The 13805-nt window shown below is 38.3% G+C and overlaps 2 protein-coding genes across 2 annotated transcripts in view; one reads left to right on the top strand and one right to left on the bottom strand.

The window, feature by feature from the left end:
- Window positions 1–13805, top strand: part of LOC126251840 (pericentriolar material 1 protein-like) — a 781694-nt gene that overhangs the window by 244046 nt on the left and 523843 nt on the right. The gene's annotated exons all lie outside the window — the stretch shown is intronic.
- The window catches only part of LOC126251841 (uncharacterized), a 66260-nt gene continuing 62734 nt past the window's right edge, over window positions 10280–13805 (bottom strand). Inside the window, exon 3 of the mRNA XM_049952511.1 lies at window positions 10280–10735. Within this exon, the coding sequence (XP_049808468.1) occupies window positions 10509–10735 (227 nt within the window). The 3' untranslated portion in view covers window positions 10280–10508. The remainder of the gene's footprint in view (window positions 10736–13805) is intronic.

Here is a 13805-nt window from a genome sequence, read left to right on the forward strand (position 1 = left end):
ATCATAGCAAATCCTAAAATAATGACGATCCTCAATATTTGAAGCAGCATATATTCTTAGGACATACATTGTTGTTTAAGACTTATCAAATATGACTTCTCCAACTTCTCAGAACTCGATACGACCATGAAAGTCGATACATGTCTCTAATGGTCAGAACTGGGCACATACATGTCAATGTGACGTCACGGAGCAGTGTCATCGAGGTAAAACTAGGATCTCCCACTGTTGTTGGAGGGAGTGCCATGGCAGACGTGTGGACGGGGGAAGCCTACAGATTCTGGTCGGGAGTGCTGGTAATAGCCCTAGCTGGAATCACAATCTGCCTTTCAGCGAGTTTGTTGGGGAGATGCAGCAGTAGCAGCGGGGGCCGTTTTCTGCTGCATCTTGTTATCAACCAATCTTTGGTATCCTTTGCAGCCTCTGTAATTTGTCGGATGTTTGCCTTCGCAGTTTCCACAAATGGGATCTGTCGTCTTTTCCTTTTCACTTAAACTAGTCGAATGTGGGCCTGCACATTTTACACTTCTTTGTTTCAGACTGCATTTCTAGTTGGTGTGACAAATGTTGGCACTGTCCAGGGCCCTCATGCTTGTTATATTTTCCTCTCCTCACCTAGAAGCCAAGAATCAGTCTGACACTGAAAAGTCTCTTCACCTCATCACTGTTTTAAGAGCTCAGCAAGGAAGTTTGGTTCCTTCTTATGCCCTTCCACTTTTCTCATTGTGGGGCTGGTTTGGTAAATTAGTGCACGTTCGTGACCTCAAACCCTCCCGCCACTAGTGCAACCTGTATTTCACTGGAAACCTCATCAATCAATAGATCCCTCATGACTTCTTGTAACGCCTGCTTTGGCTCCACAGTGTATGAGTGGAACTCGATCTCCTGCTTTTTTTAGTTCCTTTTAGAGTTTATGATAGACTTCTATTGACTTTACCTGCAACTTAGTCATTCTGGGGTGGAAGACTGTAAAACTACTATGTTCTGCAAATATCAGTCTTTTTCCTTGCAACTATATTATTTCACTTCTTAATTTTTATTTTCTGGAACTTTGAGCTTATAAATAAACTTCACTTCCAAGAAAAATTGCTGTTATGGGACACTCTGCAGGAGTTTCAATGTTTGTATCAGTGCTGGAATTTCCATTCATTTTTTCAACCTGAAAGTAACACATAGGCATTACTTTAATTGGAGACAGTAAGGTGCATTAAAATTTAATTTATACAAGTGTCCCAATTTACGCCCAGAACTCTAACATATTATGTAACATGAATCATATTCATTCAATACAAGATGATTCATCAAGTGTCACAAAGAAACATTTGCTAAGCTTTGTCCTAAGTATGAGATATATTTCAGATTTTCCATTCTGTAACTGTTGGTGCAGAATGTCTTCATCATTTCATCCAGCAGTAAGTACAACAATGTATCACAAACACTAATTTGAGAAATGTGGGTCTACTTGCACAAACTCCTCATGACTGAACAACAGGCTACTTACACATGGAGCCATCAGGCAGCACACTTGGTGCCAGAGCGCTCAAGTAAAGTACTTTTAACTTCTATTTTTTTCCATATTGTAGTGAGATGTGGCTTTCCTTCCAACTTTAAAAACAATTTCGGTATGTTAACTACATTTAGTACACAGCAAGATATAACATAAAATGAACCAAACATAAAGTAGCCACTGACCACATTTTTCACTAAAAATCCTTCACATTTTATGCTGCAGAATACTTGGAAACAAAGTATCACAGTAATGATGATCAATATCGAAAAACAGACACTTCATCATTGAGCTGTGATGTGAAACTATGAGATATGAAACAAATCAATAGTGTGCGCCAGTTTCCTCAGAATCGAATGAGAGGTATTATACAGAAGTACAGAAAATATGCAAATGCAAAATAAATCATTTTTAATTTTTTACAGGAAAAGGAGAACCTCTACTAATCTCAAGAGTTGATGTAGTTTTGGTTCATTTACACACAGTATTTTTTTACAGTTTAATGACATTTCACTGTTTACTCAATTTTCTCATGTACTGCTATCAGCTGCTTTGTAGGAACTGCAATTTATTTTCCCATGTGGTATTTTCTCTTACTATTGCTCATTATATGTTTCTAACTCTAACAGTACATCAAACAACTGTTTACCCATTGGAAAGCCCAGTAGCTGAAACACGCAGTTAACAAAACGTATCTCTCTGCCTTTGGTTAACTCGGTTACATTATGGCGGACTTCGCACAGCCGCACTAAATTTTGGCTCATGGATTGCAGTCAAGTTCCATTCCACATACTCCCTATTCTATGACGAAGCTACACCATCTGTCAGACGTTTTTTGTGTCACCTTGCGATACTGCCTTATGTTTGTCCCTCATCTCCATACGGCAGCTATTCACATTAGAGCCAGTTCTACCCTTGGTAAATGAGGGTATCCATGCCCCATATAACGGGTCATGCTCCTCTAGCATTACTTTTCCTCAGCAGTAATTGTTTATACCAATATTATTTTTTGAATTTTAGACATGTCAATATTATCTAGGTTGCTTTTCTGAAAACTTTCATATAATTTTATACATAGTATGTTATATTTCAAGATAAAATTTATGACAAGTAAGTACTTTATAAAATATTTTAGTTTTGATGTTATAATTAATAAGTACTAGTTCTGAATGTACCATTAAAATTATTTTTTTAGAAAAATTTGAAATTACAAATTATTTGCACACTTTAAGTTTCTATTATTAATTATGCAATCCTGTACTGTTTACTATGTCTATTTCTGGATTCATTTATTAAATAATAATCAAAATTAATAATGTAACAAAAGCTAGTAGGAATCCATTTGTTAAGAAAAATCGTAAGCCCTTTGGAATATCGTTATTTCCGCAGAGTGTGAGAGTCGCAAGCTTGCCTCTGATGTGATCAGACATATTGTTGTATAATATGTGTGAACAATGTAATTTCGGCTTTGTTAATGTGAACAATCAAAATACTGTATGATACACTAAAATGTGAGAAAATCAATGGAAAATATATTTACATAAAAAATTCTGCAATAATGATCTTCCAATTTATTTAGTTCAAACCAACTGTGAGAACCTGATGTTAGATTTTCAGCTTCAAGAATCAGACCCATAGACAAGAAGAACTGGAGCCATCTCAAGCTAAGTAAACTTTATAGTTTGTTGTAATCTTCTCTCAGATCTTCATAAAGGACTTTGCTTATTAATTTCTTGGCATTTTTTAATGTGGACAATAGATGGAAGAAGGAGGGAGACTACAAGTGCAATGGGCCCTGGCTTGAAAATGCCCTACACCATGGAAGGAGGAGGGAGGATGCCCCAAGAAAAGAAAAGGCGGTGGCAAAGGCGACTCCAAAGTGACCACCTCTGTTTCGCAATTCATACCCACAACCTCCACACTCACCCGTATACCAGCAAGCGGTAACGCTACATTTGCAACATGCGAATCAATCAGGTAAAAACATGACAACTCTGCTCCAGGATGATAACAAAACAAGGTAATTTTGCCAAAACGCTACAAAAACTCCAGAGGGAGAGTCCTAAGGTAGCAGCAGCATTATGAGGGCGACACACTCCACAAACGCCTCTACTGTGTCCGTCCACCAGTCGTTCTGCGTCCTCTGACAACACATCTCCTTTTATAATCTCAAGCCTGCCTCTTGTGACATCTAGTGGTCAATTCTGCATTGAATATGGATGTCCGAATACTTCTGATCAAATATGGGGCCATTCTCTGTTTACATGCCCTTTAACATACACACAACTTGTTAGAACTTTCTGTCAAGTCTGTAAATATAATTTTACTTTCGGATTTGTTGAATGCTCATGCTTGGCTCTCCTTACACTAATTTTGTTATTGTTCAGTTTTTGTTTGTCTGCAGCATTTTGGCTGCTTTTAAATTTGCATTGCAGCTCATTTCTAACGGTCTGTCAAACTACGGTGGGTTTTTTCATCCCTCACAACTTTGATTGACACATACATGTCTAAGGTGCATTGCACAATACATTTCAACTGTTGTCTATTGATGCTCAACATTTTAGGTGCTGGAGACGAATTTTTCTAGTTGAATGCTCAAGTAATCTTAAATCTGATTTTTGTCGCTCTTCCTGAACAGAAATATCTCACCACTTACATTCAGTTTCCTACATACAACCATATTCAGTGTTTCTGTAACTGCCTTATAACAACTCATTCCTTGTCCTAACACTAATTAAATTGAAAAGTTTGGGTCTGCTGGTGACCAGGAGATCTAATATGTTGTCTTCACGAGTCACTTTTCTGATTAGCTGCCCGATGTAATTTTTGGATAAGGCATTTGCAACAGTTTCACATGAGTGCCTTTTCCCACTACCCGCCTTAATCATTTGTCTCCCAGCCTACAGCTGACAAATTGAAATCTCCTACTTAATACTAAAACATGGCCAGAAAATTTATGCAAAATATTCTCCAAGTTTTTCCTCAAATTTTTCACCACTACTGCTCCAGAGGCAAGGCTTTATAAAAGTATCTGATGACCATGTTTTATCGTTTAACACTTATCTGCATTCAAATACAGTAGAGCGTCGATTATCCGAACGTCGGTCAACCGAACGACCGCTTAACCGAACTGTGTACTCGCTCGCACCTGTTACTCTACCACCCTACCGTCCATCATCCCCCTCACTCCCAAACCAAGTTTCCCACAGTAGTCGCCGCACTGGGCCACCGTTGGTGGAACATTGCTTCTAACGGGGCCTTCACTAGGCGTTGCTGACCGGCCAAGCCGCCAGTCGCTGTGTTTCAACAATCAGCACACTTCTGTAGGCTTGGCACTGGCAGTAGAAGTAGCGGCAGTATCAAAGCTGTTCACAGCAACAGCTGCGCCAGCTTAGAGTTGAGGCGTGCCGCTCCGCGCAGTCTGAAGGATTGCGCGCCCCCAAGAAGAGCTTCTCACGGAGCAGTCACCTTCTGTTCTCTGTTACGACCACTTGTGTGCTGCTGCGTGAAGAAGTGAACTTGACGATACAAAATGCTTAAACGTAAACGTGTTGTCCTTTCTATGAGGGACAAGTACGAGATTATTACTATATATTCCTACTGAAGTTGCCTTTGTATGTTACTTTGTAATACTAAAAGAGATGCCTGTCTTTATGAATAAATGTACTGTACAGTACTTCTTTTTGGCAAATAAACATGTACAGTTCGATTATTCGAACAAACCAGTTTTCCGAACACCCATGTCCCCCAATTACTTCGGATAATTGACGCTCTACTGTATTTCACAGTAGTAATCTATTCTAACCTCATTAGATATTATCACATTTTTACAGCTATAAATATGACTCCACGATTGGTGTTCAACCTATCTTTGCAATACATATTCCAACCAGAATTTAGAAATTCACTGCTATTAACATATGGCTTCAGCCAGTTTTCTGTCCCTTGTACCACTTGGACATTTACAAGTGAAGCTAATTCTGTCGACCTTAGACTCTCCTGTACCTGGTGTCTCAAACCTTTTGGTCAAACTGAAACAGGTGATAGTGGGTCCACAACAGATTATATGAGATAGGAAACCAACAGTCAGAAATGCATGTTTGTTGTTTTTTGGTCATACATATCATACATCATATAACAACAACGTAGCTCACAGTAGTTGTTCAAAGTGACGAGCACCAACCTCAGGGCATGTATTGCAATGGAACATGCAGTTCTGTTGTACACTGTAACAGACAGCAGGTGGTAAACAGCATACACTACTGACTACCAGATATACTGTACACAACGTAGCTCATAGCAAGTGTGTCATGTGACAACCACATGCATCTCACCAATGCATTAACCTGTGCCATACACACACTGCTATCCCTGGTGTCAGTTGGCCATTGATGTGTCCATGGTGAGCTACGTAACTGTATATGTACATGACACTTAGTCAAAGATGGAACATTACTTGGCCCAGGAGGTGGCAGAGAAGCAATTTTTGTACAGTGTGGCAGGATGTAGTGCCCATAAAGCAGCACGAATGTACAGAGAACACTTCCCAACAGGCATCATCCTAATAGGAAGAACCAACTTAAGAAATATGGGGTCATTCACGCCACAGAAAGCTGGCCAAGGTTCCTGCCAAAGACACATCTGCACACCTAACTTTGAGGACATTGTGTCAGATCGTGTGGCCGACCACCCAGCAATAAGCAGCCATCACTTTACCAGTGAAATGCACATTTCAAAGGATACAGTGTGGAGAGAACTGGGGGAAGGGACTATCGATGTTGGCTGCCTCGATACTCAAGTTGTACGTTATACACCATTCAAAGTGGATTCTCACTGTTTAGTAATATGTAAATAGATGTGCTATTGTGTACCATATTTGTGCCATGTAACAAGTATCTGTGAGCAATACGTATAAGGATATGGTGCTGTGTGCTTTTAAATATTTTAGCAATGACAAATGTTTATAATGCACTGAGTTTTATCCACTTGACATCTTGTGCATGAAGTTCAGTGAAAAATGAACATTTCACTACAAAAAAAATGTTTAAGACCTGAAGATGACAGCTAAGACTTGAAACCGGTTGTCTTCAATAAAGGATATTTTGTGTGATCTTGGGTTTTGAATGATTTGTAAGAAAGAAATGTAAAGTCTTCAGTAATGAAGTGGGATACCTAGGCCATATCACCAACGAAGGCTGAATCCAATCATCCGATGCTAGTGTGAAAGCAATAAAAAAGCTGCCTCATACAAAGAACACAAAAAAAACTAGAATCTTTCATTGTAAAACTAAATTACTGCAACAAATTCATCAAGGGATTGGCTTGAATCACTGCACTACTAAACCAGCTTCAAAAGAAAACTGCACATTACAAATGAATCATATAGCAAGAAACAGAACTTTTATAGTTCAAGAAGGAAATTATTAATGGAATGAAACTGTTGCACTTTGACCCTACTCAAACTGTGGTTATCAGCTACTGATGCATCATTGTATGGAATCTGAGCAATATTGTCTCACAAGTACCCATATGAATCAGAAAAATTCATCACCTTTGATTCAGGACAGGTACAGCCAGACTGAAAAGGAATCTTTTCAAAAGCTACAGTGTCAAAAAATTTCTCCGGTATTTGTACGGAAAAGTTTGAACTGATCACAGACCACATGCCTCTGGCTTCAATATTTCATCCAAGCAAGCAGATATCAGTAATTGTAGTTCAGAGACTACAAAGATTGGGTATAACAATGAAATCCAATACAGGTCCACAGAAAACCATGGCAATATTCATGCCTTATCAATTTGCTCACTGGTCTGGATGAAAAATTCCATATACCTGAAGACTTCTGCTGGCAACTTTATGAAGAAATTAATAAACAGATAAATTCATTTCCAGCTGATCACGAAAAATTGTAAAGGCATGAACAAATGATGCAGCACTAAAAATGGTTTTTTATTATGTGAAAAATGGAAACCCAAACTATTTCCCAAGAAACACAACTTTTTGCAACCATATTTTGACAAAAGGATTGCAATGGCTTGTTACTTCTCCGGACAGATTTTACAAGGGTTATATCCAAAAGGTAATTTGGAAGATAGTTCATGATGGACACTGGGGCACTGTCAGAATGAAGCAAACAGCGAGAAGATGTCGCTGGTGGCCAAAAAATGACAAAGGAATTGAAGAAATGGTGTGATGACCTTTATCAATAGATAAAACAAAATCCAAAAATGGATTTTCAGAACAAGTCCCAAGAACAGAACCATAGGAAAGGATTCACAATGATCATGCTGGATCATTCTAGATAGCATCCTAGTTCGTAAGAGTGGACACATATTCACAGCCCTCGTATACGAGGGTTGCCCAGAAAGTAATGCACCGCATTTTTTTTTTTCTTTCTTCAACAATTCTTTATTGAGCATAATAGGAATTACACACACAAAAGAATGGTGTTTTATCTACAAATCCTATTTTTCCACATAATCTCCATCCCATTCTATGACCTTCCTCCAGTGCAAAACAAGGGCGTGTATGCAATGTTGGTACCAATCCATGTCCTGGTGGTGGAGCCAGTGCTTCACTGTGTGAATCACTTTCTCATCATCCTCAAAATGTCTTCTACAAATGGAATCCTTCAATGGCACAAACAAGCGGAAGTCTGAGGGGGCTAGGTCAGGGCTGTAGGGTGGATGGGGTAACACCCTCCAATCCTGTTTTGTGATGTGTTCAGCAGTCCTAAGACTTGTGTGGGGCCGAGCATTATCGTGTTGCAGCAACTCCTGGGTTTCTGAGGTCACTGGAAGCATGTCTTTTGTTAATGTGTTGACATATGCTTCCGAATTAATGGTACCACATCACATCAGTGAGAATCACATCTTCACAGTCCTAGAACACGGTGATCATGACCTTACTGGCGGAAGCAGTTGCTTTAAATTTTTTCTTCTGTAGGAAGTGGGAATGGTGCCATTCCATCGACTGTCATTTTCTTTTGGTCTCAAAATGGTGAACCCAGGTTTCATCACCCATCACAATCCATCCAGGAAAAGGTCTCCCCCTAAGATTCAAAATTTAGCAACAAATGCTTTTTCTGTGTGATTTGGGATCCAGTGCTAGACACTGCGAGACCCATCTTGCACACACTTTTGAATAGCCAAGAGTGTGAATAATAGCATCCACACTTCCTTTGCTGATTGACAAATGCAGCACCAACTGCCAAGTTGTAATCCGTCCGTCCTCACGAATGATAATGTCATCTCGCTGCAACATGTCAGGGGTGCAGCTGTGGATGGTCTCCCTGACTGCTGCAAATATTGGAGCTCTGCCGAACAGCCTTCTGATGACATCACCTCCGTGCCCAGTGACTAACTGTGCTTTCTTCAACAGCAGATGCTCCATAGACTTTGCAAAAGCATTTGTGAATATTCCACAGTTTGTTTCTTGCCATTTTGTAACTGTCCTGCAGCTACGCTATCTGTTGGTGCGCTCACTCAGGAAAAACTGTGGTGCATTACTGTCTGAGCAACCCTCGTATATGTATTTGACATAACGTCAACTACAGAAGCCACACTAAAGGCACTCCAAAAAATTTTTGTCACAGGATTCCCCAAGGATTTCTGACAATGGGGCAAAATTTGTATCAAAGAAATTAGAAGATTTCTAAGGCAGGAATGGCATGGAACACATGACTACAGTTCCATTTCTACAGTTCCATTTCACACTGCTTTGAATGGTGGAGCAGAAAAATCTGTCAGACCTTTCAAAGAAGCCATGAAAAAGGCTAATCAAGAAGGAGAGAACAAGCAAGATGCTCTCCAGAAAATGCACAACTCCAAATCCAATAACTGGAAAACCACCTACTGAACTGCATGGATGTCAGCCAAGTACTACATTGTAGCTGATTCTCACATCAAAATAAGATACAAACCCAAAGAAGAGATCCTAGTTCCAGATCAGTTATCAGCTATATGACAAAAATTTCTCAAATGAGTTGTCAGTTGGTTCACCATGGATCATTGGCAGTGTAATCAAACAGCTGGGAAATATCCTATACATCGTGAAACTGCCTTACCGACCTGTCTATAGGCATCAAAATCAACTAAGTAAATGCAGCATTTTTAAGAATACTGGACAATACAGAACTGAAGATGAATGGCACTTAATTCGACTACCTCCTGAACCAACAGTACAACAGAATAAAAATGGACACAGGGATAACACTTCACGGACTGGACCAGAAAATACACAGATTGAGGTGAAACGTAATGAACTTTAAGAAATCAACAAGGATTTGCTGAAGTGGGTACACAACAGCCCATCCTGAAATTTGCTGGATAGGAAATGTTGTGTGTCAAGTGTTCTACATTTTTAAAGAATTTCTATCCAGGTACAGAAGTGCCATGACTATCAGTACTGTATTCAATTGTTAATTTGCCGTGTTTGTGTATTTTACAGAACGTATGACAGCACAAACCTATTGCTTTGTGCTCTGTGTTAATAAATATGCATATTAATCTATAGGTTGTTTCAATACTTACATTAATTACAACTAATGTGGCCACTAAGTAATAAACATGTTATCTGCTAACAAAGTGAGTGGCACAATGTCACATAGAAAAGCCAAATACATGCATAACTTTAAAACAAAGTTCTTCTACAAAACAATTGGCTCTCTCTCTCTCTCTCTCTCTCTCTCTCTCTCCTGTTTTTTAAACAAATGTTTAACATCATGAAAGCATTTGCATTTAACTAATTTATCTTATTGAGCACAATACACAGTTCTCACCATTTTGTACAGCATCATCATTAATTAAAATGGAATTAAAAATCATCATCAAATATAGTAACATTAATGAAATATGATACTAACAAGTAGTACCATTATCAACATCATTTCAGTCTTGCATTGATGACTCAGTATAAAACCAATCACAGTTATTGAAACCAATCACAGTTATTGCAATAATGACACTATCACTGAAAACAAACTATAAAAATGCATTAATATCAACACGTATCTAGTGAAGGTCGTGAAAATTCTGTCCATAGTTTTTCAAATTCACTAACAAATGGTTGAACAATATCTGTCTGCGAAGTAACAATGACATTGTCCCAGTTGCCACTTATGGCCTGTAATGTCCAATTGAATGAGCCAGTTGCGAGAAGTTCATCATCCACAATGAAAAATTTGTGGTGCATCAAGTATGGAGATTTCTTCATACGAACTGGTATACCTGCACAACAGTTTAAATCAGTTCAATAAAATTAAATGTATGAAACATATAGTAGAGACCAAGATATTAATATCAGTTAGTTCCATTTCATTATTTGGTAAACTCACTCAAACCGGGGCAGGAAATTTATAAAATCATTGCGTTTCTGTAATAATATATTTTTCTTACTTTAAGTTATCCTTAAAAGGTGAAGTAATAATGTAACTGTGCCAGAAATTTAACCAGGGTCTTCTCGCTATTTTACAGACTGTGATACTATCGTCAATTGCAAGACAGTGTGCAAGTGTGGAGCAACTTTGCTATTTTGGACTGCAGAATATTTTTGAAGCTTGAGTTCTGTTGTGGGACCAGGCTTTAGCATCAACACCCTTGCAATAAGGTAACTGGTGAGAAAGAATAACTGAACACTTGTATGACAATTCTTTCTCAGCATGCCTTTCTCTGAAAAAACAACATATCACATATGAATGGTGACACTGATACAGAAACTGAACTGTTTTGCTGGATCAGTCTTCAGCAAATTTTTTGGAAGTAATTTGGTTTGTTGCAAACATCAGTAGTAAAAATCACAGCAGATATTTTAGTTTCACTTCATAACAGCATACTGCAATGAAAATTGCTAATTTCTTGGACAGAACATACAAAAGAACAAGCTGGATATCTGTTAAACGTTCTCAACCTAGTAGTCAGAGATAAATGAAGTGGAATGCTGAACGGCTAGTGTTATCCAAATGCAAATGTACAGATTAACATAAAAATCAACCTAGTACTGGTGACTCAGTTCCAGCATGAGGAGCTTTGATGTTCCATAAGAAGGTCCCCAACTTTCAACACGAATGGGTTGGTAACTGTAAATCTGACCACTTACATTATGTTTTAGTTCAAACATATGTATGTGTGTGGCTGTACTCAGATGGCAAATAATGATAATAAATTAAAAACAACATATCGATATAAACCTAACAGACCCACACGAGACCCAAAAAACTGTGCATATAAAAGATGACCCTCCTGAGGTGGGGGGTGAGGGTGGGGGTTGGTGGAAAGATCTAAATGTTGTGGCATGGAGACGGAGCTATGAAAAATGACCCAACAAAGGAGAGTAAAGAATGACAGGCAAGACAGAAAGGCACAGGTGGCCCTCATTAGAAGTGAAAAAGTTAATAAAACACTGTCACACCTACTGAATCACTGTAACAACCTTGCACGCACGCACGCACACGCACACACACACACACACACACACACACACACACACACACACACACAAAGTTGATAAGATTGTGTACTTGGTCAATTTTAAAGAGCTCTGACAAAAGAAGGAGTAATACGGAATTTTCGAATTTTATCCATTTTTGGTCCCATCTTCACCCTCACAGCTGAGTACTTGACCCTGACTACCTAATGAAAAGCTGGATAATAACCAAGGAAAAGAAACTGAAAAGCATTTGACCTGGGTAGAACCAGAATCAGCAGGGAATCGTATGAAAGGAGGAAAGGCGCAATATGTAGATAATGTTGATAATGGATGACATATTGTCATGATAGAAGCTGAAACTGTATAATAATTTTTTAAATATTTATTGTAGCAATGTTAATAATAGATGACATATTGTCGTGATAGAAGCTGAAACTGTATAATATTTTTTTAAATATTTATTGTAGCACTGGCTAACTGCAACTAAGACCATTACAATATATATTATTAAAAATGTTGATATGGTGTAAGCAGAAATGTTAAGAGCAATTGGAGTTATAGGGAGGCAGTAGCTATACGCTATGACAAAGATAATTGGGAAGGAGATGAAAATACCTCACGATATGAAGAAATGAGTAACTGCCCAGGTCTTCGAGAAAGAAAATGAGAGAATTTAAGAAAAGTGCAGGGGTGATTGATATCCCACAGCACAACAAGGTGCTAAGTTGAGGAGGACATACATGAATAGCAGACAGGTTCTGGCCAGAGATCAACAACAGTCGTTACATTTGTGGTAAGGGAGTTTACAGGAGAAATTATTATGCTTATGGGTCCACTTTGTTGATTGCCTTCCTGGATCTTGAGAAAATGTTTGACAGTGTATGCCACATTAAACTGTGGAGGCTCTGGAGAACAAAGGTACGAAAAAATGGGAACTGACAAAATGAAAGAAATGTACCATGGAAGTAAAATATGTATTAAAATAGGAAATGGTGCAACAGATCAAGTGAATCAGAAAAGACATTTTAAAAAGAAATTGCAATTTCACCCTTACTTTTTGTGGTTGTCATGCATGACAATGTACAAGGTGGCAAGAGATGGATGGGATAATGATAAGTGAATGGCCTTTGCTGATGACCAAATGATCTGGAGACGTAAGGAAGATAAGGTTCAGTAGCAGTTACACTAGATTCTCACTAATCCGGTCATTCCTGACACATATGGGTGCTGGATTTTTGAGTGTCTGAAATTTATTTGATTCATTTATTTTGTTTTTTATTTATTTTGAAAACATACGGGATATAGTGTACTGTACTTCATTAAAACGAAGGATACAGTTTTAAAGCGTAGAGGATATACTTTATTAACCCGGCGGTGCACGCTCCTGGAAATAGGTGGCAGAACACGCAGCTGGTCTCACAGACCCTTGCAGTTTCTATCTTTCTGAATTTGCATTTAGATGTATATTATGGAGGGAAGCGTTATTAAATGAAGTAATATCATTAAAAATCAGTTTAGTAAATATATTTAAGGGATTAATTTAACATTTTGGTCAAAAATATTTACACAAGATACATAAAATTTAGCTTTTATCAAAATAATGCATGTATTCAATCAGATATTTTGCCGATACAGTCTTGGCATACAGTAACAGAATGTTCAAGGCAAATGCATTTCTTGCAGTTCTTATCTATATCTTGTTTTCTGTTTCTGCTTCTGTAGTCCAAACACCATCCTCGTGAAGTCGCAGTTCATTCCACTTCAGAAATTTTCACACTGCAAAGCTCTCCAATTCTCTCAGTTATCTTCATTGGCAATATTTTTGACATTACTCTTTGCTGAAGATGATCATGCAGAAGCGCAAAAGAAAGC

This window comes from Schistocerca nitens, chromosome 4, assembly GCF_023898315.1.
Source record: "Schistocerca nitens isolate TAMUIC-IGC-003100 chromosome 4, iqSchNite1.1, whole genome shotgun sequence".
NCBI lineage: Eukaryota > Metazoa > Arthropoda > Insecta > Orthoptera > Acrididae > Schistocerca > Schistocerca nitens.